This window comes from Mrakia frigida, assembly GCF_051309035.1.
Source record: "Mrakia frigida strain ATCC 22029 unplaced genomic scaffold BDY24scaffold_13, whole genome shotgun sequence".
NCBI classification, from domain to species: Eukaryota; Fungi; Basidiomycota; class Tremellomycetes; order Cystofilobasidiales; family Mrakiaceae; genus Mrakia; species Mrakia frigida.
The window spans coordinates 297,844-323,698 of record NW_027481268.1 but is presented as its reverse complement, the minus strand read 5'-3'; the positions used below and the strand labels follow the sequence as shown (position 1 = coordinate 323,698).

Below are 25,855 nucleotides of genomic sequence, written 5' to 3'. Positions count from 1 at the left end.
AGCCCAGCCGTCAGGTTTGGCGAGCTTTTCCAGTCCTCGAACCTCTCGAACCAGTGAGTTCGATGCTTACGCTTACGGGAAGAGCGACGAAACCGAGAATTTTGATGATGGACGTCGCAAGGTAGGAACCACTCGGAAGGAGGGAAGTCGAAATGGAGAAGTCGGATCGGTCGACGGAGAGCTCGTTTTCATCTTCCAACGTCGACTCCCTTTCTCCCTCCCCTCACATCTTCAAGCTCGCCAGATGCTCCTTCCCAAGCTGCCCAGAGGCCCCGCCGTGGTCTCTATGAGGTCGCTTGCAGATCTTTCCACCCCCAAGAGGTCTATACACGTCGGACGGCCGACTTCGTCTTCTTCTTCGCATCCCTTCCTCCCTCCGACATCGAGTCTCCTCGCCCCTCGCCGTTGGACCTCGTCGGATTCTAGTTGGAAGGGGAAGGGGAGGGAGATGAGTAGTCAGACTGGGAGGAGAGAGGTTCAGCAGGGAGCGAAGAGTCAAGCAGGAGGAGGGAGCAGCTCTTTGGAAGGAGTATCGACCTCCTCCTCCTCCTCCTCTTCGACCATCTCCCCTTCGTCGGAGGTCGTCGTCGATACCTCGAATCTAGGAGCATCACCCTCTCCTCTATCGGCAACCTTATCCCACGATCCATCAGTACCACCTCCGATCCCAACGGCTTCGCCGCTTTCAACCTCTCCAACTCCAACTCCAACTCCACCTCCTCCTTCCTCCCAACTTCCCTCCTCCTCGTCTTCGGATCCATCATCTCCAGCCCCGATCAAATACCAACCTTTACCCCTCCTCACTCCTCGTCGTCTCCTCTCCCTCTACGCTCAACTTACCAAATCTCGTCTCACGACCCTCGTCGTCCTCAGTTCGACGACCGGACTCGCGCTCTCCCCCATCCCTACCGACCTCTCCGTCCTCCTCTCCCTCGCTATCGGAACCTTCCTCACCTCAGGCTCAGCCAACTCCATCAACCAACTCTTCGAATCCCCTCTCGACGCTCAAGCAGTTCGAACGAGGAACCGTCCCCTCGTCACAAGAGCCATCTCCCCTCCTCACGCCGCCGTCTTCGCTCTCGTCTGCGCACTTCTAGGAGGAGGCCTTCTCTGGTGGGGATGCAATCCGACGACGGCTATCCTGGGAGTCGGAAACCTCGCCCTTTACGCGTTCGTCTACACGCCGATGAAGAGGCTGAGCGTCGCCAACACCTGGGTCGGAGCGGTCGTAGGAGCGGTCCCTCCAGTGATGGGTTGGACGGCGACGGGAGCGAGCGTTTGGCCTACGGAGGAGCAGCGGGTTTGGTTGCATCTACCGGAATGGTTCCCTACGGCGGAGGCTTACGTTTCGGAGAAGAAGAGGATCCAGATGGAGGAGGAGGAGGAGGAAGCGGACGACGTCGTTCACTTCGAAGGATGGCAACCCCTCAAACGAGGAGAATACCTCAAGGCTCTTCAGAAGAAGCAGAACTCGCTCAACCAGGATTCGGACGACGACGTACCCTTCCCTTCCATCGCCTTAACTCCTTACTCCCTCCCTTCGTTCATCAACATCAACTCCCTCATCCCTTCCTTCTCCTCCCTCTTCACCAACTCCACCCCGATCAACGCCCTCGCACCCTTAACCCTCTTCATGGTCCTCTTCTCGTGGCAATTCCCTCACTTCAACGCGCTCTCGCACCTCATCCGATCAGCCTACACCTCCTCCTCCTACCACATGCTCTGCGTGGTCTCCCCTCGTCGAACGGCCCTCGTCTCCCTTCGACACTCCCTCCTCCTCATCCCCATCTGCTCCGTCATGGCCCCTCTCTCCGGAGCAGTCACCTGGGCTTTCGCTTTCACGAGCTTGGTCCCGAACGGGTTGATGCTCAGGAGGGCGATCCAGTTTGCAAAGAGGACGAGGGAGAAGGAAGCGAGGGTGTTGTTCTGGGCGAGCCTGTGGCATTTGCCGGTGGTGCTGGGGTTGATGATGGTGCACAAGACGGATGCTGGGTGGGTGGATTGGGTGGCGTCGACGTGGGTATGGAGGAAGTTGAGGAAGGTTTGGAGGGATTTCAGGGAGGAGAGTCCAGAGGAGATGGTTCAGAGGATCATGGACGGGAAGGGGAAGTCGAGGTGATTTGGATTTTAGGTTTGGATTGAAGCTAGGAACTTGGAACGGCTTCTCATGGAAAGACCTGAAAGAAGCGGGGAGGCGAAAAGGAGCGAAGGAAGCGTCGTTGGCTCGTCCTCTTCGAGACGCGTTCGACAAAAGCGAGCGGCGCTGCTTCCTGGAGGAGTTCGTTCGATGACGGCGTTCTGAGATGGAAGAGCGAGTTTATGTGAGGCTTCATCCCAGAGATCGAAATCCTCCAGTTCTTGCCTCAAAAAGTTGGTTCCTTCGCGACCAACCTCCAAACCTCTCCTCGACCGAAACCAAACGCGACCTCTCCGTTTCGCCTCCAACTTTGACCTTTGAATGAGCTCGTCCGGGTGTGTTTTGCTCCCCCTTTGCTCTCGTGCATCTCTTCGACCTATCACTGACCTGCTCTTCTTTTCTTTCAACCTTATCAGTGCGATCAAGCGAGGGTCCAAGACGTACGGTGGGAGCTCGGCGAGGAAGAAGGCGAGGTTGACCCAATCGAGGTGAGTCCTCTCGTCGCGTCTCGTTCTCTCCTTTCTCGTTCGATTCTGGAGCCTCAAGGGGATCTAGGGGATTGCAGGGATGTTTTAAATAATCCCAGGTGATCGCTTTAGGTCTGGATGTCGAAGGGAACGGTCGAGAGAGCTGAAGGAAGGGAGGGAAGGGAAGGGAAAGGCTCGAGCTCGCCTTTCCTTTGTTCCTTCTTTGTTTTAACCTGTAGAACTGACTCTCCCCTTCTCTTCCTCTTCACAGCTCCTTCGAGTTTCCAACTCCTCCCGATTCAGACTCCCTCCCACCTTCGTCTCCTCCACCCTCATCCGCTCCTTCATCCTCGAGAAACCCTCCCTCTTCCTCCCTCCTGGCCACCTCCTCCTCATCCTCCTCCTTATCAACGGTCACTCCTCTTCCCTCTTCCTCTCCATCTCGTGACACCTCCGCCTCAAAGTCAACCAAATCACCTCATCATCGACTGGGCTCCATTACCAACACCACTCCTTCCTCCCCTCCTCCTTCCAAACGTTCCTCTTCGAGCTCTCCTCCACCTCCTCCCTCGAAACCCAAAGCGAAACTCCTCCCTCAACCTCCCGTCAAAGGAAAGACCAAACCCTCTCAGCAACCCTCCCTCAAGTCCTTCTTCCAGTCGTCCTTCCTTCCCTCCAACTCTTCGTCTCCAGGATCTTCTTCTTCAGCTCGACGAACTCCCTCCTCGACTCCCTCGACGCTTCAACAGACCCACCTCCTTCCTCTCCCGCCCATCACCACCTGTCAGAAATGTCAGATGACCTATCAACCTCTCTCTCCGTCTGACGAGACAGCTCACGACAAGCATCACAAGGGAGTCGTGAACGGAATCGAGTGGGGAGTGGCCGACGGAGCTGAAGGGATGAGGGTTGTGCTGGAAGGGATCTCGTTCGGGAAGGGAAAGTCGAAGGGAACAGCAAGGGTCGTGTGTGTAGACGGAGATGTGAAAGAGAAGGGGAAGCTTGGTCTCAAGGTACATTCTTCTCTCCCAGTCTCGCTAAAAGGAGCTTGAAGAAAGGGAAGCTGACCTTCGACCTTTCGTCTGGACGCGTCTTCCTCCAGATCTCAGCCCTCCACTCCCTCATCGACACCCACCTCTCAGCACCCTCTCTTCCACCGCACATCCTCTCCCAAACCAAAACCTTCGTCCTCCTTTCCTCTTCCACTTCTTCCTCTCGCACGAAGGAGTCCATCCTCGGAGCTTGCGTCGTTCAGCAGATCACGACCGCTTTACGCGTCCTGGCTCGTTCGGAGGTCTCCTCGAGGAGGGAGGAGGGAGAAGGTCTGGTTCTGGTGGAAGCGGATGCGACAGGGACGGATAATGACGGTGGGGTGTTCTGCGAGTGAGTATAGTCGTCGTTCTTCTTTCGTTCGAACAAAACGAACCTGACTCTTCTCCTTTCTTTTCGTTTCACCAGTCCTACTCCTCTACCTACTTCGCTCGGAATCCATCGTATTCATACCTCGACTCTGCATCAACGCCAAGGTGTCGCGACGATCCTGCTAGACGCGGCGTGTAAGTTTGGAATCTACGGGATGGAGGTGAAGAAGGAGGTCGACGGAGTCGCGTTCAGGTTCGTTCTCTTCCCTTTTCAAAGTTCCTTTTGAACCCCTCCTTCGCAAGTTCGATACTGACTCGTCTTTTTATCTCTTTCTCTTCTCTCCAGTCAACCAACTCAGAGTGGACAAGCGTTGATGAACGGGTGGGGAAAGGGACTCGTCAGGGTGTTCGTTGAGGATCCTTGATTCCCGTCGCTCTTGAACTTGACCTGTTGCTCTTGCTCGTCTATACTTTGCATCTCATTTCACCTCGTCGCTTTCTATGTCGTTTTTCTCTCGTTGTATTCTTTCTCGCCCTGCATCGCTCTCTCACGTCGCGTCACATCCTCCCTTTCGTCCTTTGCTCACCCTCTGCGTTTTCACTCTTCATTCTTACAGTTCTGCTTTACCTCACTTATCTACGCTATACTACGATCTAAACTTCAACTCTACAACGAAGTCTTGCTTTCGGAAAGAACGAAAGAAGAAGCGCTGAAGAGCGGGCTGAAGAAAGCTGAAGCTCACCCTCTCCCCTCCTTCTCTCCCAACCACTTCAACCGCTCCCTCGCCATGTCCTCTGCAGCCGTGCTCTATCCTTTCTCTAGAGACCAAGCTCAGCTCGAGCTAACAAAACAAACGTGCCTTCTTGCTCAAATCCTTCTCAACCAAACACCTCCTTTCCCCCACTCACCTTCAATCCTCCTCTCTTCTCCTCTCTCTCCTATGACCGTTCCTCCTAGGAGGGGGCTCGTCCCACTCTCAACTCAGCTTTCAACCTTCTAACCACGACTTACTAACCCGACGACCTAATCCTACGACGACTTTCTTCCTCTCTTCTCCTCCTCTACACGACGAAACAACGAACGAACGATCCTCCGTCCACGACCTCCTCGACAGCCCTCCCTCCTCCTCTCTCGACCTCCCGCCACCCCTTTAGCTCACACTCGGAGCAGACATGCCTCCCTACACCTCCACCGAGCTCTACGAAGCTCTGCTCGCCAACGCTGGAACGCTGAAGGATAAAGCAACAGCGGATAAACTGTCTGCTGGTCTCAGGGTGTTCTCGACGATGGCCAACTCGATGAGAGCGGAGGCGAACGCTGCTGCTGCTGCTGGGGAAGGATTGACCCTAGTTTCGGTAGCTGCTGTGGAAGAACTAGCTGCTGCTACGACGGGGAAGGTGCCCGTTCTTCGTAAGTTCCTTCTCTCTACTCCCTCGAACGAACGAACGAACGAACGAACGAACGAACGAACGAGGAGGCTCGAGAGCTCACCTCCCTCCCTCCCTCTCTCCTCCTCTCCTTCTCCTTCCGACTTGTTCTGGACTCTTCATTATCAGTCACCTCCCTCCTCCCCTCTCCCTATAGTATCGTCCTCCCTATCCTCCTCCTCCTCTCAGGTCTCGTCCTCTGCCTCGCAGGAACCTTCCTCACCCTCGATCGAACGCGACGCATCCCCGACCACAAGAAGCAGAGATATCAAGCGGGAGGAGAGCTGATGGGCGAGGAGGAGAAGGGAAAGTGGGCTTGGGAGAGTACGGGTGGATTCGGAGGGGCGGTAGGCGGGTGGGTTGCTGGTGGTGAGTCTGAAGGAAGAACAGAAGGAGGGGAAAGACGAGGGCTGACTTTGGACTCGACGTTTACCAGGCCAACTCGCTTCGAGTTTGACGCTCTTGATCCTTAACAAGACGAGTGCTTCTCTCCTTTCTGGCCTGTCGTTCTTCGTCTTGTGGTTGCTTGTCTCGGTGCTGTTTGCCGTCCTGGGGCTGCGATACCGTTTCGCAGCGTTCGCTTTTTTTGCTCTTCTCGGAAGGTTCGTCGCCTTCCTTCAACCTTCCGTTCTTTATCTTTTCATCTCACTCTCTACTGACCTTTCCTTCCTTTGCTCGTTCCCTCGTCTCCCAGCCATTCCCTGACCCTCCTCCTCCTCCAAACCTTCCGTCTCCCCTCCCTCCTCTCTCGACTCCTCCCCTACCCTCTCTTCCTCCTCCCGCTCCTCCTCGTCTTCCTCACACCTTACCCAAGGATCCAACATCACTCCCTTCGACTTTCGACCTCGTTCTCTGGAGCCTTCGCTGTCACCCTTGCTCTGTCTCTCCTTACGAGACACGGGTGGGCGGACGGGGAGGTTTTGCTTTTCGTGGCTGGAGATGCGGGACTGGATTGGAAGGAGGCGAGTTGGAAAGCGTTCTGTGCGATGGGTTGGTTGATTGCGGTGGCTGGGTATGGAGTGGACGCGTTGTTGAAGGGGAAGTTGGGAGAGAATCCTGATGAGGTGAGTCGTCGCGTCGTCTTTCTTCTCTCCTCCTCTCCTTCCCGAGACTGACTCCCTTCACGCTTACTTCCCCGTTTTGTTCCCTATAGACCTGGTCCTCTTACCTCTCAGACTACGCCACTCGTGGTCTTCCAACCTCCACACCTCGACAAGGAACCTTCACTCCTCACCTCTCCCCTTGGTCTCGTCTCCTCTCTCTCAACAAACCCCACCACCCTCACTCTCCTCTTTCCAACGAGAACGACAAAGATGCCGAAGACCTCTCCAACTTCACCTCCCTCCCCAAACGTCGAGTCCCAACAGACGCGTCCGTCTTCGAAGAACCTCTCAAGCTCGCCAAGTTCCGTCCAGGAGAGGACGATTCCGACTCGGAGGACGACGAGAAGGGAGATTTGGGCAGGTTTGGGGTGCTCTCTGCGATGGAGGAGAAGGAGAGAAACTGGTCGTTCCCATCGTCAGCGTCGAAGGGAACCGTCAAGTTCTCGAATTCGGACAAGACGAACGATCAAGCGTCCCTCACGTCGAAACGAAGTACTCGACCCTCCTTCGCCACTCAGGACTCCCAACGGACTCTCATCGGATCGGAGAACAACAACGGCTCCAAGCCTCGTGGCCCTCGTCGACGGGAATCGGGCGGGAAGGTCGGATCCCTCATCAAACGATACGATTCCATCTCCTCCCTCTCCTCCGTTCAGCGCTCCCCTCCAGATCGGAAGACTTCCCTCGCCTCGGTCGACTCCAACTCCATCTCCTCCCCACCCTCCTCGACTACAAACTCGAACTGGACCCCAGCCTCCCGCTTCAGCACCTCTCCTCCTCCCACGCCTATGCCTGCCACCGCTCCAGCCCACGACACCGACGCGTCCTTCGCCTCTCCGTTCCAACCACCCTTCCCTTCCACTCCCCCAACCACCAACAACCACGCTCGTCAACTTCCCACCCCTCCCGAAACACCCAGCCTCCTCCAAGCGTACGACCGGATCGCTCGAAGTCAGCAGGAAGCGAGGCTGGAGAGAATGAACTCGTACCAGGCGAGGAGGGTCGAGGAGAGGGAGACGAAGGGAGAGTGGGAGCAGTTTTGGGAGGAGGTGAAGAGGAAGAGTAGTGGTGGTGCGATTGGAGGAGAAGAGGGACCGAATGGAGGGAGGTGAGACGAGAGAGGAGGGTAACGACGACGCGACGACGAACGAATACACGAATCGATTTTGACGACGAACGACCCTTATTTGATATCTACCAACGACCCATTATCCACCTAACTATATCTTGTGCCTCTGCCTTCCTTATCTCACGCTCTGTCTGCCTTTTCCCAGTATATCTTGATGGCCATTTTTCTCTCGCATCTCGGTCCTCGGCAACCCTCAGCCCGTTCCTCCCCCTTTTCTTCCTTCCCAACCAACTCATGGTCCTTCCCTCCTCCCTTCTCGCTTCTTCCACCAAACGAGCACTCGCCCTTCCTTCCCTCTTCTTCTCCCCAACGCCAACCCTCCGGCCGTTCAGTCTCAGCCCTTCATCAAGAACGACCACGACGACGATGCCCTTCGATTCGACCCCTCCGAGTCCGAGCTCACCTCAGGTCGTAGGAACGGGGATCTCCCTCTTCCCTGGAAGTCTGAGTAGGAACGAGAAGGATCCAAAGATGGTGGTGCTTTGTGGATGGATGGGAGCTGCGATGCCGCATCTTCAGAAGGTGCGTTGAAAGGAGGGAGGGAAGGAGATTGTTGAGCTCGAAGTCATCCTCCGATCCGACGCTGACTGTTCGTCTTCTCTCCCTTTTCTTTGCTCTCTTTCAATGCTTTGCAGTACGTCAGCCTTCATCAAGAAGTCTTCCCAGGTGTGCCGATCCTGCTCCTTCGATCTGAGCCCTCAGCTTTCTTCCAGACGGAGAGGAGGAGGTTCGACGAGCTCAAGCCTGCGTTGGAGTTGATCCCAAAGGACGGCGTGTTCTGGCAGTTCGTCCTCTCTGTTTCCTTTCATTTATTCTTGTAGCATAAGCTCAAGCTAATCAGCCGTCCCTTCTTGTCAATTTCGTAGCGCCTGCTCCAACGGTGGCACTCTAAAACTCACCGACCTCGTCCCCCTCCTCCCCTCCTCCTCCCTCCCCTCCTCCTCCTCGAGCAACGTCCTCCTCCTCGACTCCACTCCCGGAACCGCTTCCTACTCCCGAACGATCCAAGCTTTCCTCCTCCCCTTCCCCTCCCTCCTCCCCTTCCTCCCTACCTTCCTCTCTCTCGCCATCGGTCGTACGCTCCTCTCGCTCCTCTACCTCCTCAACCGCGCGTTCCACGTCCTCACGCGCACGCCGGACGTTATCGAGCAGACGAGGACAAAGATCCAAAGTCAGTTCCCACCTGGGACGGTGAACAGGACGTATGTTTACTCGAAGGAGGACGCGTTGATCGACTGGAGGGACGTCGAGAGCCACGGGGAGGACGCGGAGAGGTTGGGAGGAGGAGGTGTGAGGATGGAGAGGTTCGAGGGGAGTCAGCATGTTGCTCATTTGAGGAAAGACGGGAAAGGGTATAAGAGGGTCGTGAGAGAGCTGTGGGAGGGAGTGGGTGGTGGGGCCAATAAAGAGAGGAGGGATCAGGTGAACGGGAAGGTTGTGAAGAAGGAGGGCTAGGATCGTTAGAAGGAACCGTTGCTGCAGGTGCAGTGTGGATAGATCTTTGATGAACGTTTTACTGCTTTTTCGAGTTTGGAGGTCGCGTCAGGAAAGTGGAAGAGGAAAGGGGAGACGACCTGGATCGAGACGACGCGTTTCGATCGTCTCGGCCTTTCCGTTGTTTCCTCGCATTTCTCAAGAGTCATTTCGGTTACGGTCACTTTCAGCTACTACCCAGACAAGACCGATGGACCTCGGGAGTCCTACCATCACGTTCGTTCTCCGTTTCTTTCCTGCTCTTCGTCGACTTCACGTCGTGCTCGTCGTCGAGCTAGAGGCGAAGAAGACGAGATTGGAGTCGCTGCTCGAGGAAGGGTTCGGTGGGAAGGAGATCGAGCTGGTCAGCGTCGCTGTCGGGAACGTTCAGAGGCTTGAAATGGATGCGTGAGGAAGGCGACGGCGAGCTCGTACTCGACGACGCGTCGAGGTTCGCTTTTTTTTTTTTGCATTTTCACTGCATCGAAACGGAGCCAGGTACGGCTGATTTATAGGATGGACTTGGACTCTACCCCTGCCTCTCGGAAAGACTGTAGGTCGGGCTACAAGCTCTTGAAGACGAGGAACGGACGCGTCTTCAGCTCGATCTCAAACTCGACCTCTCCTTCCTCTTCCATCGACTCCTCTCTTGCAACCGAGAACCTGTCGTACTGAGTGAAGCTAGCTCCTTCTGCATCTTTCCCATCCCGAGAAAGGTGTTTGTGTTTCGTTGCGAACATGAATCGTAAAGTAAAAGAGCGAAAAGCGAAAAACAACAAGCGGGCGACCTCTCCATCCTCCTGGATCCGACCCTAAAAAGACTCTACGTTCCCTCCCAAAATAGCCAGAACGAGCGAGCCAACCCCTTTGCGAACTACCAACCCAAGCGGGAGTCTCTAAAGACTCGAACTCTACTTGGAGGAGGAAGAGAACTTGGTGACCGACTTGGTACCCTCACTGTGAAAGGAGAAGGAAGTAAAGAGGTCAGCTCGATGAGACGAACGGATGAGAGAAGGAGAAGAGTGTATAGAGGAAGGTAAACGTACGAGATAGCGTGCTTGGAAAGCTCTCCGGGGAGGATGAGTCGGACGGCGGTCTGGATCTCCCTGGAGGAGATGGTCGACTTCTTGTTGTAGGAAGCGAGCTTGGAAGCCTCGGAAGCGATTCGCTCGAAGATATCGTTGACGAAGGAGTTGAGGATGGACATGGCCTTGTTGGAGATACCAGTGTCGGGGTGGACCTGAGGGAGGGAGGAGAGGGAAAGAGGAAGGAGGGAGGGGAGGAGGAAGAGTCAGCTTTGGTCCAAAAAAAACGCAAACACGACTGCCATTTCTTCCACCATGAACCGATATCCATCCGACTTCCGCGAGAAGGTAGCGAAAGGTGTAGAGAAGATGTAGAAAGGAAGCTCACCTGCTTGAGGACCTTGTAGATGTAAGAGGAGTAGGTCTCGACTCTCTTCTTGTTCCTCTTCTTCTTGTCACCCTCAGCCTTAGGAGCCTTGGAGGTGGTAGACTTCTTAGCGGGAGCCTTGGAAGCAGGGGCCTTGGAGGCGGCTGGTAGAGGAGAAGAGCGAAGAAGCAGAAGAGTCAGCTTTTGAGCAAGGAAGAAGAGAAGGGAAGGCGAGAGGCGAAGGGAGGGGGAGGGGGAGGGAGGAAATCGATCTAAGACTCACGAGCCTTCTGAGCAGGAGCCTTGGAGGCAGTGGTGGAAGCGGGCTTAGGGGCCATGTTGAAAGAGTAGAGAGTAGAGGGGAGGGGTGAAGTTGAAGGGAAGAGTTGAAGAGGGAGGATGTGGTTAGAGGGAAGGGAGAGAAGGAGGAGGAGGGAGGAGAGAAGAAGAGCGAAAGTTGAGAAAGAGACACGCGTTCTCTTCTTGTTCTTTCGCCTCTACCGTCCTCGGTTTGAACTTTTGCATACTGAGAAAGCTACGAGAGAGGTCTCCCGACCTGTAGCAATCCAACCATACTTTCAAAAAGCAAATTTGTGAAGACCGCCTCGTCGTTCTTCTTCCCTCCCCTCCTTCAATCTCCTAGAGGCTATTTCGGATTTTCACTTTTCTGACTTCACGAGCGTGTGGGTAGATACTATATATGCGCTTCGTTTAGCGAAGAGAGGAAATCGAATGTAGGGATCTTCCCCCAGAGCTTCTCGAGTACACGTTGCACGAAAACAAGGCCTTTCCCTTCCTCCTTCTTTTAAGCCCTCCTCCTCCCCCGTTCCTTCCTTCCTTCCAACTACATCCTTCTCTCACTTTTCTTCCCCTTAAACCAACCACTACCCACCCACCCCCCACCCAACCCACTTTATCTACGTGAGTGCTATATCTCTGTTTTCTCACTGTTCTGGGAGCTCTCCTCATCAGCTCGACTCTGCTCCCTCCCTTTCTCCTCGAAGGAAGCCCTTTGAGCTGACTCCCTTCTTCCCTTCTTTTGCTCTCCTTTTCTCTCTCAGTATGTCTACCGGAGGAAAGGGAAAGTCTGGAAAGACCGGAGGAGAGGATGTTGAGAAGAAGACTACCTCGCGATCCGCTAAGGTTCGTTCAGCTCATCCCTTCTCTCCCTTCACCTCTTTGACCTCTTCGTTTCGTTCAACCTCGTCCTGACTCCCTTCCCTCTTCCTCTTCTTCTCCTCTTCTCTAGGCCGGGCTCCAGTTCCCCGTTGGTCGAATTCACCGACTTCTCAAGAAGGGAAACTACGCTCAGAGAGTGAGTCTTGTTTCCATCTTTACCTTCGCGTCCCTTCCCCTTCTTCCTCCCTCCCTTCTCCCTCTCCGACGCTGACTCTTCCCTTCCTCGTCTCTTCTCCCTTTCCTAGGTCGGATCCGGAGCTCCCGTCTACCTCGCCGCTGTCCTCGAGTACCTGTCCGCTGAGATCCTCGAGTTGGCTGGAAACGCTGCTCGAGACAACAAGAAGTCCCGAATCATCCCCCGACACTTGCAACTCGCCGTCCGAAACGACGAGGTGAGTCTTTCTACTACTCCTCCTGTACTCGAACATCAACTGACTCCTCTTTCTTTCCTTCTCGCGTTCTCGTTCTTCTAGGAGTTGAACAAGCTTCTCGGTCACGTCGTCATCTCCCAGGGAGGAGTCTTGCCCTCCATCCAGCCCGAGTTGCTCCCCGCTAAGTCCTCGAAGCCCGGAAAGGGTGGAAAGGCTTCCCAGGAGGTTTAGATTGTCTCTTGGATCGCTTTGGTTTCGTTTCTCCAGCTTTTTTAGACTGCCTCCTCCGGTGGTCGACCTTCGTTTTCGCCGCTTCTACTCCTCTTATCCTCTTATGCCATGCATGCCTTAACGAGATCACTTGCTGGGCTTGAAGAAAGACAAGAAAGACGAAGACGAAGACGACAATTGGTCGACGCGTTGCTTCCTTCGACGTGCTCCGACCCCGATCAAGCTGCTCTCTTCGCATCAGGACCAGCATCCGATCTACATGATAGAGATCTAACACTTCAAAGGCACCTCTCCCTTCTCGACGACCCACTCCCTCGACGCTCTCAAAACCCCGTCCTCGTCCTTCCTCACTTCCTTCGTCCAAAGCTGAACCTCGACTCTCCATCGACCGAGAGATGCTCCGAGCTCCATTCCGTCGACGATATCGAAGTTCTCCAGCTCAGGGACTCGGACTCCGTTGTGGAACCAGCTGATGAAGTAGCGTTCGTCCGAGGGAGGAGAAGAACGAAGATGGCCGAGAGGAATGAGCTCGAGGAGGAACTGGGACGTTGTGACGGCTCCTAGATAAAAGCAAAGGAGGAAGGCGAGAAGGGTTGTACAGGTCAGCGTGAGTTTTTCGTGCGAAGGATCGAGGGGGAGGCGCGTCGCTGAGCTGCTGGAGGAAGAGGAAGAGCAAGACGAACCGATGCAGGAGACGGAGGACGAGAAGTTGTCGATGAGAGATATCCGTCTGAGCTGGTTCTTCCAAAGTCCTTCTAGGCATACGCTACAAAACGCTGGGAGGAGAAAGGAAGGAGAGTCAGGGACGCGTCCGTCGAAGGACAAGAAGGCGACAGGCTTACTCGGTGTTCCAACCATCCTCATCAGGCAGTACTCATTCGTAGGTCGGTAGCTTGTGGTGTTATAGAGCGAGTTACTGCGAGAAAGGAGGGAGAGCGGGCGGAAGACGCGTCAACAAAGAGTGCGTCGCGACGCAATCCCACTCGCCGTCTCTCGTGAACGTCTCACGTTGGAAAAGTCCCGACGAAATCTTTCCCATCGTTGAATCTGCATTACATATCAAATCGATTAAACTCGTCAGCATAATTGAACCTTTTTATCCAACGAAAGCGAGAGAAACGAGACTGACCTGTTTTTCGTTGCGTACTCGGTCACCTCAACCGAGCAGATCATCCGGACAAGGTCCTTCGTTTTTAACGGAGGCAAGCCCCTCGACTGAAGGACGAAATTGAGCTCGTGACTTCCTTCCTCCAGACCTCCCAGTCCGCTTGGGTCTCTCACTTCGATCCAAGCTCGATCCAAAGATCCCAACCAGCCATCAGGTATCGACCACTCTACGAGCTTCCCATCAAGGTAGACGAGCATTCTTCAAGAGCGAAAAAAGTGTGAGTGAAGTCAGCGCTTGAGCGGAGTGCGAGGAGAGTGCGGAATGAAGACGACTCACTCCTTCGACGACCGCATTCCAGCGACGGAAAAACGAAGCATGGTTCGAGGGTAAACTTCGAATCCCTTGGTACTGAAGGTAGTAGTGAAGCTCGATTTTGAGAGATCTTGCCACGGGTACACCTGAAGAGGCGTCACCGCGTCCTCGGCTCGAGGAGGAGAGAGAGGATCAGAGAGCCAGTGATCCCATTTCTGGTCGTACGAAGAGAGGAAAAATGGAAGATTAGTTCAGAAAAGCCCTCGGGGAGCTAGGTTCCCACGGAAAGAGACTATCGAGTGACGTACGATGGAGGCCAGGCTGGGAGACGAGTTGACTGATCGACGCGTCAAGAGGAACGAAGATTAATCGAGCTCAGCAGAGGTATTCGAGAGGAGTGAGATCTGTACACCACTCACCTCCGAAGTAAGCATACCCTCCTTCGTATTCCTCTCCGACAGGTATCAGACTGTGCCCGATCTCGTGCCTGAAAGAAGAGAAAACAGCCTGAGTGGGTTTCGGGACGACGGGATCGCTCTCTTTCGGACCTGCTCGCTTTTCCTTCTGCTCTCTGGGCGGCCCAGACAGCTGAGTGCTCACCTTAATACTAGAGCACCTTTAAGCTCAGATCTAGTAGTAATCGTGAACTGAGAAGAGGAGAGGAGAAGGAAGGAGAAGAAGGTTAGCGCGTCGACTTGAAAGGTACCTTCGACCTCACGAAGCAAAGGGTACCCACCTCTCCTCCCAGTCCACCGTAGTAGTCAAAGTTTCCAACGAGAGCCATCTGGTCACATCCTCCTCCCTTGGATCCGAAGTAGCCTTCTCGAACGGCGGCGCAAGCAGCTCGAGCTCTTCCTCGATGAGCTGCGTAGAGAGCTCGAAGCTCGAGGGAGTCACGGTACAGTCCGAACGGAGTGCTGTTAAGAGGAAGAGAGAAAGAGCTAGTAAAAAAGGAGAGTAGGAACAGGGAGGTCAAAGACGTGCGATCCAGACGAACGACGAACTCTTTCGGAACACCGTTCGATCCCACGCCGCTCTGCAGGATACAAACGAAGGTCTGAGTCAGCCCAGGACGAAGGCAACCCATATCCGAATGAATACTCACCTCGTTCGACTCGACGTAGACCCCCCAGAAGTTGAACAGAGGAGCAGTCGAAGCGAAAGTACCGTCGTCGATGATGGAGGCGACGAGTCTCTTGACGTCCGAAACGAACTTCGACTTCTCCGAGTGGGTATCTGGATCGTCGAATAGAGGACAGAAAGAGGAATCAGCATCAAGACCTAAGCCTGGAGAAAGAAGGAGTGGAAAGAGGGAAGCGTTGGCGACTCACATCCATCCCCAAAGAACGCGACGTTGATCCGATTCTCGGTAGGTCCAGAGATCCTGAGAGGGAAGAGCTCCATTCCCTTAGGAGCCTCTTTGTCATTCCCTTTCCTCGTAAGACCCTGCGAGCCTCGTCGTCCTCTCAACGCGTCGACCTCCTGGAAGACGAGTTCGCTGGACCTCGTTCCCTCCTCCTCCTCTCGATCCTCGGACCAAGATCGACACACCGTGGACGGATATCTAGGAGGTAGACTCAGGTGTGACGAATGGTTGTTGGCTGTGGGAAAGAGGAGGGAAGGATCTGTCGAGTAGATGTTGACGAGCAGAGAGTTCGACGAGCGGAGCTGTTGGCGATGATGAGAGGCTTGAAGGACAGAGAGGGACGAGAGCTGCTCGTGTCGAACCAGAGCAGACAAACGAGAGGGAGTGTCAGTCTATGTCAGGCTGTATAGATAAAAGAAGAGCAGACACCGACCTGAACATCCTGCAATCTCCTCTCGCCAGCTCCCTCACTCAAGATGACCTTCTCCTCGATGAAGACCTTCCCTCCCATGAGCTCCCGTCTCCGAAGAGGAAGTCTCAGTATCGGCTTAGGACCATCAACCAAGGTACATTCTGAAGTTGGAAGGTGGATTTCATAGGAGAGAAGGTGGTAGGGTGGTGGTGAAGCGGAGGGAGGGGAGGAGTTGGCGAAGGAGGAGGAGGGAAGGACGAGGAGGGCCAGAAGAGCGGCGCTTGACGGGAGGCTGTGGTGAACGAGATGAGCGAAGTCAGATCGTGCTTTACTTCAAAGCTTGGAATGAAGCTACCTACAGCATTTCGAGAAAGGAGGGGAAGGGTGGGAAGGTAGAGTGAACGTTGGAACCGAAACGAGCTGAACGCTTCCTTCGTTGATCTCCGGCGCAGCGCATTTACTCGTGTATCTTCTTCTCAGAAGCGAGGGAGGACTTGGATCTTGCAAGACGCGGTCCAGAACGACCTTGAGAAAGTAGAACGACATCTGCATTGCATTTCCAGGAGCCCAACGGGAGAAAAGAAGAGAAGCGAAAGACAAAAGGGAGGGAGGGGAGGGAAGAGAATCGGAGGTAGAAGCTACTAGATGAGGCATGTTCCCATGTAGACGCCATTATAGGGTCCAAGGTGATCGGGCAAAAGGCCAAGCAGGTTGAAGGTCTGGCTGGATTCGGAAACGGAAACGGCGACGGAGAGGAAGTCAGCGCGGGCGCACGACGACGCGCTCCTGAATTCGAGAAGGAGAAAGTTACTGACCCAAGAGCACAGTTGGTGTTCTCAACGCCGGGACAGTAGTTGTAAGCGTTGTTGGGAGTGATGTACTGCTCCCCGTCTATCTGCTGGAATCCGAGGAACTGTCCTGGGAGTCGAGGAACAGGATCTTTGAGACGAAAGGAAACCCAAAGTTTTCGTTAGATCGTTACACTCGAAAGATCGGGTTGAAAGAAAGAGAGTACTCACCGTTCTTGTTGCTGGTGTGAACGGAGTCGGGGACCTGTAGAATCGGAGACAAAATGATCAGTTCGAAGAAGAGGGAGCATCGAGATTCGTTTCCGAGGGGACGCACGACTCGAAGGGCCCAGGGACCAAAGGCTGGGTTACCAGTCCTGGGAAGACCGAAGAGTCTAGCTGAGACGCTCAAGGAAGGGATCTGAAGCTTGAGGTAGAGGGCGTCAACTGGAAAAATGGAGAGAAGAAGCGGAAATTGAACGTGAGCTCTCGTTCTCCTCCTCCTCTGTTTCTTTGATCGAGGAAAAAACGACCCGGAATACTCACGCTCAGCAATGGAAGCTCCTAGAGAGTGACCGACAGTGATGACTGAAAGTAATAGACGCGAGAGAGGAGTCAGTCGCACGCTTCCCCGGAGGAGTCGAGATCTGAACGCGTCGAGCTCACCCTTCGACGTTCCGTACTTCGATACTCCTGTCTTCACTGCCGCCAAGATCTTCGAAGCAGTGTAGCCTTGAGTTTGATGGAATCCACTGTGAACTTTAACTCCAGCGGCACCGGCACCTGAAGCAAGAAGAGGAAGGTTCAGTCTCGGTCTCTGGAACGCGTCGAAGTGAATCGAAAAGACTCACCGGGGAACCTCGACTCCGGGAGCGAGGTAGGGATGAAGTTGGCGTCCTCCAGGAGCGAGAGGAAAGACGTAGGGTTGGTCCCTTGATGAGCCACAACGATTGCTCCCAAGCTCTGGCTGTATCCAACGAACCAGCCTTTGAAACGAGGGTGTCAGGTTTTGCTCGTTCTTGTGCAAAGTTTTCGAGATTCTACCTACCTGGGATCAGCTGATCGTGACCTCCGGCATCGATGGCTACGATGGAGCTGATAGCAGCGCCAGATCGAACGGATGCAGCTGAACAGTAAGCGGCGCTGAGGGAAAGAAGATGGAGAGGCGCGTCAGAAAACTCGAGACAGCCGAGTGGTAGAGAAGAAGTTAACTCACGAAGCGATCTTTGCGAAGGTAGCAATGTCGGCCTTGGCTGATGCAGAGAGGGCTGATACTGCAGCAGTATTAGCTCTGGCTTCGATGAGCTTGAGGTCGGGAGGGAGAGCGACGGGGACAGCAGAAACTCCTGCGACGACGAGGAGGACGACACCGAGAGCGTAAGAGGCGAGCATCTTGATGGAGAAGGGGAGAGGTTCGAAAGGTAGGAATGAGATGAAGGGGAATAAGAAGGTGAGATGTGGTTGGAAGTTGGGGAAGAGAAAGCAGAACGAGACCTTTTTGATGGGGTTCCAACGACTTCGGCGATTCGGGTACGTTCTTGCACCTGATCAGAGTTGAACTGAGATGGCTCGGAAGTAGATTCTATCTGCTAAGCTACGAACTTTGTTGATTGCCGGTGAAAAAAGGGCGAAGGGAAAGAGAAGAGAGTGGCGAGCGGAGGTTTCGCGTCCGGCAATCGTTCGGTTCCTCCTCTCCCGAGCCCTCCTCTGCGTCTCTCCTTCTCCTCTCGCTGCTATATCAGTTTTCGAGGGTCAGATGGTAGATACTCACAAGCGAACCGGTATCAGAGCGACGTGGAAGGACCAACGACGAACGGAGGGAACTTCTCCTCAAGAAGAGAGTCAGATGGTCGCGTCTCAGAGTGTAACAACCATGCGGTATCGAATCCGACGAGCTGAACCTTATTGAGAGGGCGCCCGAGAGTCTGCTGATGAGATGATAGCTCTTGGGGAGGGTCGAAGGTTGGCAGGGAAAGATCTCGAGCCAGTAGGGCACGCTACGAAGAAAGAGAGCGAATTTCAGCGTAGAATCCTCGCCTCATTGTCTCCTCGAGAGGACAAAAGTCCTGATCAGTTATCGGGACATCAGAAGAGACGAGAAGGGAACCGTCAAGCTCACCAGAAGACTAAGCCATCGTCCTTCTCTGGCCCTTGCCCAGGACGTCCCTCGATCTGGTCTCTTCTCCGAGGAGCCGAGAGAGAGACTTCCAGTGGCCCAGAAGAGGTAAGAACAGCATGATTGCGAAGATTCGACAGAGTGGAGTTTGTTAGATCCTTCTTGAGAAGCTCGAAGGTCGATGTGGTTCGGAGGGAACGAGCCCATCTGTTTCGACCTGTCTTCGCTCCCGTCGCCCCAGCGCAGCTGAGCTTTGGCCGCTCTGTTTGCTGCAACAAACGTGGCAAGCAGGAGAACAACATGGGTATCAGAGCAACGAGCAAAGGGAATATAAGGGAACGAACGTTGAACGAGACAGAAAGGTATCAAAGAAACAACTCAACTCCCTCCTCTTCTCACCCCTTCCTCTTCTCTCTCCCCAACGTTTTTCTCTCCCCCACGACCTAGAATCCAAAAGCAGACATATCGAAATCGGCTGCACCCTGCTTAGCGTCTTCCTTTGCCGACTTCATCAACGATCCCAATCCCTTCCTCCTGGCAATCGCAGCGAGATCCACCACGTCCGAAGGCGCGTCTCCTCCGACCGGCGCAACGGCGGGAGGCTTCTCAGCGGGCGAGGCAGCTCGAGAGGGTGGAAGGGAGGAAGGGAGGTCCATGTCGATGATGATGGAAGATCGACGAGTTCCACCGAGAAGGAAGGAGGGACGACGGAGGACCTTGGGAGGTTCGAGTTGACGATCCGTTGTTGACCGAAGAGGAGCGATGGGATCTCGTTCGTCGAGATTCTCTTCTCCTTCCGAGGAGTCGCTGACGGCCTGGGAGGGAAGGGGTTCCTCGTCGGGGATGACCTCGGGTTTGAGGAAGGTCCAGGAACGGACGAGGTCGAGGGCGAGGACGTGGCAGCCTGCGAGAGATTGACGAGGAGAGGCGGTCAGCTCGTTCTCAACAAGGATTCGCTGAGACTTTCAAACTCACCCATTCGACCGAAAACTCGAGCGTTATGAAGTACGAAGTTGAACTCTGTCTTCTCTGGGATCTCGCTCGTTCCCTTCGCCGTTTGAAGAGTGAGAGATCTCAGTTGGGAGAAGAGGAGGGCGAGACTGGGATCGTCGTCGTTCGATTCTCCAACGACGGGTACTGGGAAGTCGACGCTGGGTTGAAGATCCTTGAGGGGAGTCTAGAAAGATCGAAGGAAGCAAAGGTCAGCGTCGGAGAACAAGAGGAGGGGAAAAGACGAGACGCGACTTACGATGAGAATTCGAACGGCCAAATCCCTCCTCCTCAGCATCCAGAACGCCCAAGTTCCCAACCACCGATGGCCTCCACTGAACGCCAGAGGAACGAGCGTGTTCTGAAGGATCCCTCGAAGGACAGGTCCGTCGTCTCCTTCAACAACTCGAGCGATGGCGACGGCGAGCTGCCAATCGTTCAGTTGACGAAGGCAGACGTTGACGGCGTCCTTGACACTTCCTCCGAGTAGGAAGAACGCAGCGGCGTACTCTGCAGGAGAGAAGGGAGGAGACGAAGGTCAGACAAGTACGAACCCCGAGGAAAGCAAGGAGTAGGAGACTCACCGTGTCTCTGCTTGCTGAGAAGTGCGAAGGCGTTCTTGAGAGCTGCCGTCCTCCATCTCGGTAGGTCGAAGTCGTTCGAGAGGAACTTGAGCATGACCTTCTGTTCGGGATGCCAAGCTGCCTGCTTCCAAAGTCCATGGACGAGCTTGACCTTTCCCAGAGCGAAGTAGAGGAGGGAGCAACTCGCTGGATCTCGGTCGTCTCCCTGCATGTACTGATTCCGAGCGACGATTTCGACTTGAGCTCGCTTTGAAGACGAAAGAGAGAACTTATCAGTGAGAGCCTTTTTTAGCGCTAGAAGGAAGAGACGAAACTCACAAGAACCTCAGGCGACCTCAACCAAAGGAAGACTCCCAGAGCTTTGGCGTTTCGGAGCATCATCTTCCCTCCCGAAGCAGCCGTCGCAGCCGTAAGAAGGATGTCTTGACTCTGACTGTGGAAAGCCCAGACGACGTTCCTGAAGGAGAGACGTTCCTTTTGGTGATGGCTGTGAGGAGCTTCCGTTCCTTCCGACGCAGGAGTGAGGCTTCCCGACGGAGGGAGCCGTTTCTTCCAGATCACGTAGAACCGAAGGGAGATGAGGTACCGAAGACCACTGACGTCGAGAGCTCGTGATTGTTCGTCGATCTGGCAAAAGAAAGAGAAGGGTTCAGCGATCCGAGCGGAGAACGAGAGACGGAGGGAGTGTCGACGCGTCGAACTCACCTCGAGGAGGGTTTGAACGAGAGTGAGAAGATGTTCTCGCTCGTGACTTGAGAGAGGAAGAGGAAACGAGCTCTCAAGGTGGTCGATGAGGTTCGAAACGAGAGATCGAGTGAAGCCGTTTCCGTCGTCCCTAGAGACACGGTGCAGGAGGAGTGAGTCAGCCGAAGCTCGTTCGAGAGGACAAGGAAGGGCAAAGACTCACTCGTCGGGTGTAGGATCGTCGTCAAACAGTGAGTTGTACCGAGAGTGAGCACCTCCGTTGACCTGGGAAACAGATGATTCGACAAGTCAGTCGAAGAGAACGCGTTCGAGGAAAGTCGAAGAGCTCACCTTTGGAAGATCCCTCTTCCTCGCAGGCCCACTCCCAAAGAACTCCGAAACATCCATCCTCGGCCAATCCATCTCGTCCTTGCCCTGGTTCAGAGCAGCTTCGATCGCGAGATGAAGTCGAGTGACGATGGACTTTACGAGCTCGATCTTGTCTGAAGACCATGAAGCGAAGAGGCAGTCAGCGTTCTGGTTCTCTTTCTCTATTTTCGATGGAAAGGTACTCACTCCAAAGCATACACTGTAGCAACAACTGAGGATGATAGTCCACCAACGGTCCATTCCCAAGCGCAACCAACTCGAACACGTCCTGAGGAGCATTCGAAGACATTTCCTTCGAGCGAGAGAGGAACCTCGAATGGATGAAGACTTGGTTTCCTGCAGCGACGGCGAGAGATCCATTGGCGAGCCAGATTGAGTCGGAAATGGGATGGGGAGTGAGACTGAAGGAGATTCGACAGAGAGGAAGGACGCGTCAATTCGATCGATCTCGGGGACGAGACACGAGAGGCAAGAAGACAACTACTCACGACTCGATTTCAATCTTCAAGACTGTATCCCAGTAGGATCCATCTTCCTCGACGTAGCTCATCCGCTGTTCAGCGAGCAGGACGACGTTGGTCTTGAATCCGACGGCGAGAACGGACTGAAGATCCGCTGTTGTCGTCCAATCGAGATCGTTGACGGGACTACTCGTACTGGACAAGCAGAAAATACAAGAGAGCTTAGCGAAGGTTCCCTGGCGAGAAATGGAAGCAAAGCTCGAACTCACTCGTAAGTCTTCACGAACTCCAACCCAGAGTCAAACTCCGACGACTTCGAGTCCCAAATCGACACCTCGTTCCCTTCCGGCGTGCTCACCACTACCAATCCGGTAAGCAGCACATCTGGTCAGCCTTCGTCTCTGCCTCCCCTCCTCGCCTGAGTCTCACAGACTCACCCATGGCAGTCTTCTTCCTCGAACTACACCTGGCCATCACCACTCCCTTCTTTCCCGTCTTCACCACTCCCGTCCTAACCCAAGGCTCCTTCCCTTCACCCTTCTCACCCTCTACGTACCCCAGCCTAGGCGTCCAATAACTCAACTCCCCATCCTTCGTCACCACAACCAACATATCCTGCAGCGGCACCCTCTCCTTCCAATCGATCACACTCTCATGCCACCCCATCGGATCCACACTCATCACGAATGCAGGCTCATCCCCTTCTCCATCCTCTCCAACGTCTCCTGAGGCAGGTTCGGATCGATAAGGAAGGAGGTAAGACGAAACGAGCGTCGCCGTCGGTTCTCCTTCCTTCTCTCCTCTCCTTGCCGGATCTCCAGCATCGAGTCTCCAGATGTAGACGAAGGCGGTAGGCGTTGAAGCGATGAGGTAGGAGGTTGTTGGGAGTTTGGTCGCGGTAGAGACTCCGTCGTCGATGTCGGAAAGTGCGACAAGAGTTGTGAGACGATGCGACGGGGAGAGGCCTGGGAGTGGGGACGTCGCTGGGGAGAGGTGAAGGAGGGAGGAGTGGAGAGAGGGTCGGAGATAGCAGATCGTAATAGAGGAGGTCGAAGGGTGGTAGGTGGCGATGGATCGACCTGTGGAAGGCGGAAACGAAGGGACGCGTCGAACGAGGGAAGTCAGAATTCGAACGGATCGAGACGATAAGGCCATAAACCGGCCTATCAAGAGAGAGGAACGAGATGCTTACCTCGAGCAAACAACGCCATCAACGCAACTCCCTCCTCGGCCTTCCACCTCCCTCTCGCTCTCCAAAGACCGTCGCGTCCCTTTCCCTTCTTCGACCGGTAGGCTTCCAATCCCCAAGCAACACACTCTCCATCCTCCCCTAAGCTGATAAGACCACGACCGTTAGGTGTCCTGAAGAACTCTCGAACAGGTTGGTTGAGTCCGAGGATGGGATCCTTGAGGTCGGGAAGCGGAGTGAAGGAGGAGCGGGACGAAGCCGTCGAGGAAGGATCGAAGAGAGTCGAAGGCGTGAGGTGAAGAGGGATGATGGGGCGTGCCGGTGTGTGCGAGATCAGAAGGAGAGACGGAGCTGGTAGTGATGAGATGGAGGAAGTAGATGGTGTTGATGACGGTCGAGGGGGAGAAGGTCGAGGGAGAGCGACGAGAGTGTAAGATGCGAGAGGGGAGATTTGAGGCCCTGTTGTCGACCGGAGGAACGGAGAGTGGTGGTGTAGGAGTTTGAGGACCTTCAGGAGAGTAGGTGGCCTCCGTTCCATGTTGACGACACTCCAAATCTTGACCCCTCCTCCATCCCGCTCAACTCCAACGAACAGATCTCCCAGCGTCGCTCCCTCTCCTCCGATCTCCTCGAGCATCTTCCTCCGACCCAGATCATCCCCAGTCTCGTTTGCCAAGGCTGTTTCAATCCCTCTCCGAAGTTCTGAAGCGTTGAGAGGGAAGAGGGTCGAGCAGGGTGAAGAGGAAAGGGGAGGAGAGACGGTCGACCAGAGTTGAAAGTGGTTTGGATCGTCGAGGACCGGGCTGTGGATGTGTATTGTCGAGGCTCCAGTGAGAGTGTAAAGAAGTGGTGTCGGGTCCCTGAGAGTCAAGCATGACGAGAAGAAGGTCAGAATCAAACGTGAGCGAGAAACAGCCGAACCGTGGAAGAGAAGAGACTCACTTCGTGCTGCTTCTCCACCAAACTCCCTTGATCGGACGAGCAAACTTGACGGTCTGACCCGCCGAGCGATCTTCGAGTTCTCCTGACTTGTCAATCTTAATGATCCGAAGCGTCTTCTCGTTCTGGCAGCGGAAAGAAAAGAGGAAGTTGATCAGCGGACGCGTCGAGGTCGAGACGAAGCGAACCAGGACGAACTCGTGAGAGGATGGTAGCGAATCCACCTGAGGGATCAAATGTTGACCAGTCGACGAGTGGCAGACGAGTGTCGAGACTACAAAGCACGAAGGGAGAGAGGTCAGGGAGAGAAAGGAAGAGAAGAGAAGGAAGGACGATCGCGGAATGAGCTCACCTGTCTTCCCATACTCGACTCCAAAGGCCCATTCCATCGTCCATATCGCTCGACCAAAGAGCTAAGCTTCCTCTAGAAGCCACCAGTATCTTCCCTGTACAGTTAAATGGGCCGAAACGGGTATCAGCGACCGAGGGGAAGGGAGGGAAGAAGGGAGACGAGCTGACCTTGATGATAATCGAGCGAAGTGATGGGTCCTTCTCTCGGGGTCGTCATGGTCGAGTGAATCTTCCACGAAGGTCGGAGTCTCGAAGAGGAGGACCGAATGGAGGCTGGGTCTGGGAAGGTCGAGAGTATTGGGGTGAAGATCACGATGTGAGAGTCGAGGGACGCGATGATCTGAACGGGAGAGGGAAGAGAGGGAGGGAGGGAAGGAGGTCAGCTCGGCGACTCTCGTCTCTCTTTCTCCTTCTATACATCCCCGAGCTCGCTCATCTAAGCCGAACGAGCTTCCTGAAGACTCAAGATACCACGAGGCTGAAAGTTTCGCTCACCAAGCCCTTCTCTTCGTCTACGGCGAGACCTCCGATGGAACCCTCCCTCGCTCCCTTCCCAACACCGTGAAATCCCATCGAGAACGAGAGCGTAGAGACGAGCTCCATGGCAGAATCGAGAACGACAAGCCCATCTCCAGAGGGATAGATCTGCGCGAGTCAAAGGAGGGAGCGCAAGGCAGATCAGCGAAAAAAAGCGACGAGAGAAGGAAGGAGAAGGAAGAAAGGAGTGAGCTCAAACCAAGACGTCGAACTCACGATGAAGGGAGTCTCCTTGACCCTGATATGCTTGACTGAGGACGATGGGATGTCATTCGGGAGTGGTAAGATCGTCTGAGAGAGGATCAGGGAGGCGGACATGTAGCCCGAGAAACGAGAGAAGGCAGAAAGGGCAGGGAGGAGGAGATGGTTGAGGTCGAACTCGCCATGTCCTCCTTACAACCTCCCAGAACTGGATTCCCGTCATTTTCCCCATCTGTCGAGCTCTAGTAGCTTCAAGTTGACTCGTCCTCTTTACCTCAATCTTTTCTCATGACTTTCTTCGCCTAGAACGGTCTCAAAAAGGTTGTCTTCTTGTCTTCGTCTCCGAAGCAGAGCGATACGATATCTAGGACCTGGCTAGTAGAATAATCATTCAAGTTCAGATTCCTCTCCAAAAAAAGCCAAATCCTCCTCTCTGAACCCCATCAAGTCGTCCGCCCGAAGATCCAACTGCTCGAGCTTCGAACACTTCCTCTCTCCCAACCCTCCTCTCTCGCGTCACCAATGCCACCAAAACCTCCCGTCACCTCAGAGGAACCTTCGATCTCCAAATGACGAAGGAGAGGACATACGACCGCCTGGTCGTCGTCCTCTGTCCCGTCGTGCCTCCAGCAAAGCGCGTCGATAGTCTTGTTGCTGACCTGGAGAGGTCCGATCCCGAGGAAGACGATGGGCGGCATCTGCTTGAGGTGCTCGATGAACGCTGGTTCGTCGTCGATTGGATCCTGACCTTGGGTGAAGAGCTCTTGGAGGTGGGAGACGTTGGGAAGATGAGGGGAGGGAGGGAAGAGGAAGGTTTCGAACCGGGCGTTCTCCGACGTGTTGTGGGTCAAGACCTTGAGATTTGGGAGAAGGAAGATGATTGATTCCAGTTCGTCGATGATGGTGTGTTCGGTGTAGATGTGGGTGAGATGAGGTAGGGAGATGATGGAGGGTTTGAACGGGGTGGCGGAGGAGGAAGCGAAGCTGACTGTGCAGCAGATGAGATTGAGAGATCGGAGGTTTGGGACGTGAAGGAGGAGGGAGTAGAGGGAGGGGTCGACTGTGGGACTGAGGAAGGAGAGGTCGAGGTGTAGGAGGTTCTGGATGTGCTGGAGGGTCGAGGGAATCGGGACTCGAGCCAGGATGGAGTTCCGAT

General features: G+C 54.6%; 11 protein-coding genes across 11 annotated transcripts; 6 read left to right on the top strand and 5 right to left on the bottom strand.

The window, feature by feature from the left end:
* Nucleotides 1–9: 9 nt before the first annotated feature.
* Nucleotides 10–2,224, top strand: COX10 (protoheme IX farnesyltransferase). The gene is made up of 2 exons (XM_076644253.1): nt 10–121; nt 237–2,224. Exon 2 carries the CDS (start codon nt 245–247, stop codon nt 2,117–2,119), a length of 1,875 nt encoding a protein of 624 aa, XP_076497188.1. The 5' UTR covers nt 10–121; nt 237–244; the 3' UTR covers nt 2,120–2,224.
* A 65-nt stretch (nt 2,225–2,289) lies between these two features.
* On the top strand, nt 2,290–4,642 carry BDY24DRAFT_43707 (ESCO family N-acetyltransferase). Its single transcript, XM_076644251.1, has 6 exons — nt 2,290–2,472; nt 2,554–2,625; nt 2,876–3,617; nt 3,707–3,987; nt 4,063–4,218; nt 4,312–4,642. The coding sequence occupies exons 1-6, from the start codon at nt 2,459–2,461 to the stop codon at nt 4,388–4,390; spliced, it is 1,344 nt and encodes a 447-aa protein (XP_076497187.1). The 5' UTR covers nt 2,290–2,458; the 3' UTR covers nt 4,391–4,642.
* Nucleotides 4,643–5,205: 563 nt separating this feature from the next.
* BDY24DRAFT_387290 (uncharacterized protein) lies at nt 5,206–5,900 on the top strand. Its single transcript, XM_076640210.1, has 2 exons — nt 5,206–5,376; nt 5,523–5,900. The coding sequence occupies exons 1-2, from the start codon at nt 5,253–5,255 to the stop codon at nt 5,864–5,866; spliced, it is 468 nt and encodes a 155-aa protein (XP_076497186.1). The 5' UTR covers nt 5,206–5,252; the 3' UTR covers nt 5,867–5,900.
* Nucleotides 5,901–6,829: 929 nt separating this feature from the next.
* On the top strand, nt 6,830–7,784 carry BDY24DRAFT_387289 (uncharacterized protein). The gene has a single exon (XM_076640209.1). The coding sequence runs from the start codon at nt 6,877–6,879 to the stop codon at nt 7,606–7,608; it is 732 nt and encodes a 243-aa protein (XP_076497185.1). The 5' UTR covers nt 6,830–6,876; the 3' UTR covers nt 7,609–7,784.
* A 1-nt stretch (nt 7,785) lies between these two features.
* Nucleotides 7,786–9,510, top strand: BDY24DRAFT_440943 (uncharacterized protein; the record flags this gene model as incomplete). Its single annotated transcript, XM_076644566.1, has 5 exons — nt 7,786–8,147; nt 8,261–8,409; nt 8,492–8,929; nt 9,263–9,335; nt 9,490–9,510. The coding sequence occupies exons 1-5, from the start codon at nt 7,860–7,862 to the stop codon at nt 9,508–9,510; spliced, it is 969 nt and encodes a 322-aa protein (XP_076497184.1). The 5' UTR covers nt 7,786–7,859.
* Nucleotides 9,511–9,817: 307 nt separating this feature from the next.
* Nucleotides 9,818–10,925, bottom strand: BDY24DRAFT_387287 (histone-fold-containing protein; the record flags this gene model as incomplete). The annotated part of the gene is made up of 4 exons (XM_076640208.1): nt 10,774–10,925; nt 10,512–10,654; nt 10,145–10,338; nt 9,818–10,055 (listed from the first exon to the last, which is right to left on the bottom strand). Coding segments are annotated over exons 1-4 (429 nt in total), but the record flags the coding sequence as incomplete, so codon positions are not given.
* A 371-nt stretch (nt 10,926–11,296) lies between these two features.
* On the top strand, nt 11,297–12,246 carry BDY24DRAFT_387285 (histone H2A; the record flags this gene model as incomplete). The annotated part of the gene is made up of 5 exons (XM_076640207.1): nt 11,297–11,411; nt 11,552–11,633; nt 11,740–11,805; nt 11,915–12,061; nt 12,143–12,246. Coding segments are annotated over exons 2-5 (398 nt in total), but the record flags the coding sequence as incomplete, so codon positions are not given.
* A 254-nt stretch (nt 12,247–12,500) lies between these two features.
* Nucleotides 12,501–15,868, bottom strand: BDY24DRAFT_387281 (IgA peptidase M64-domain-containing protein). The gene is made up of 14 exons (XM_076640206.1): nt 15,491–15,868; nt 15,023–15,404; nt 14,797–14,927; nt 14,696–14,727; nt 14,428–14,608; nt 14,292–14,338; nt 14,111–14,178; nt 14,000–14,028; nt 13,716–13,906; nt 13,401–13,637; nt 13,280–13,318; nt 13,114–13,187; nt 12,955–13,047; nt 12,501–12,831 (listed from the first exon to the last, which is right to left on the bottom strand). The coding sequence occupies exons 1-14, from the start codon at nt 15,566–15,568 to the stop codon at nt 12,542–12,544; spliced, it is 1,872 nt and encodes a 623-aa protein (XP_076497181.1). The 5' UTR covers nt 15,569–15,868; the 3' UTR covers nt 12,501–12,541.
* Nucleotides 15,869–16,004: 136 nt separating this feature from the next.
* On the bottom strand, nt 16,005–17,716 carry BDY24DRAFT_387272 (lipase family protein). The gene is made up of 9 exons (XM_076640205.1): nt 17,474–17,716; nt 17,306–17,400; nt 17,109–17,243; nt 16,924–17,040; nt 16,804–16,845; nt 16,595–16,704; nt 16,489–16,522; nt 16,285–16,408; nt 16,005–16,192 (listed from the first exon to the last, which is right to left on the bottom strand). Exons 1-9 carry the CDS (start codon nt 17,647–17,649, stop codon nt 16,111–16,113), a joined length of 915 nt encoding a protein of 304 aa, XP_076497180.1. The 5' UTR covers nt 17,650–17,716; the 3' UTR covers nt 16,005–16,110.
* A 62-nt stretch (nt 17,717–17,778) lies between these two features.
* On the bottom strand, nt 17,779–18,988 carry BDY24DRAFT_43623 (uncharacterized protein). Its single transcript, XM_076644214.1, has 2 exons — nt 18,377–18,988; nt 17,779–18,254 (listed from the first exon to the last, which is right to left on the bottom strand). Exons 1-2 carry the CDS (start codon nt 18,673–18,675, stop codon nt 17,996–17,998), a joined length of 558 nt encoding a protein of 185 aa, XP_076497179.1. The 5' UTR covers nt 18,676–18,988; the 3' UTR covers nt 17,779–17,995.
* RAV1 (Rav1p) lies at nt 18,699–24,984 on the bottom strand. The gene is made up of 19 exons (XM_076644075.1): nt 24,715–24,984; nt 24,457–24,606; nt 24,130–24,301; nt 23,963–24,056; nt 23,809–23,884; nt 23,614–23,735; nt 22,675–23,531; nt 21,920–22,561; nt 21,752–21,842; nt 21,510–21,677; nt 21,208–21,422; nt 20,983–21,134; nt 20,855–20,916; nt 20,653–20,782; nt 20,266–20,574; nt 19,948–20,194; nt 19,623–19,873; nt 19,349–19,550; nt 18,699–19,277 (listed from the first exon to the last, which is right to left on the bottom strand). Exons 1-19 carry the CDS (start codon nt 24,814–24,816, stop codon nt 18,817–18,819), a joined length of 4,503 nt encoding a protein of 1,500 aa, XP_076497178.1. The 5' UTR covers nt 24,817–24,984; the 3' UTR covers nt 18,699–18,816.
* Between the last annotated feature and the right edge of the window lie 871 nt (nt 24,985–25,855).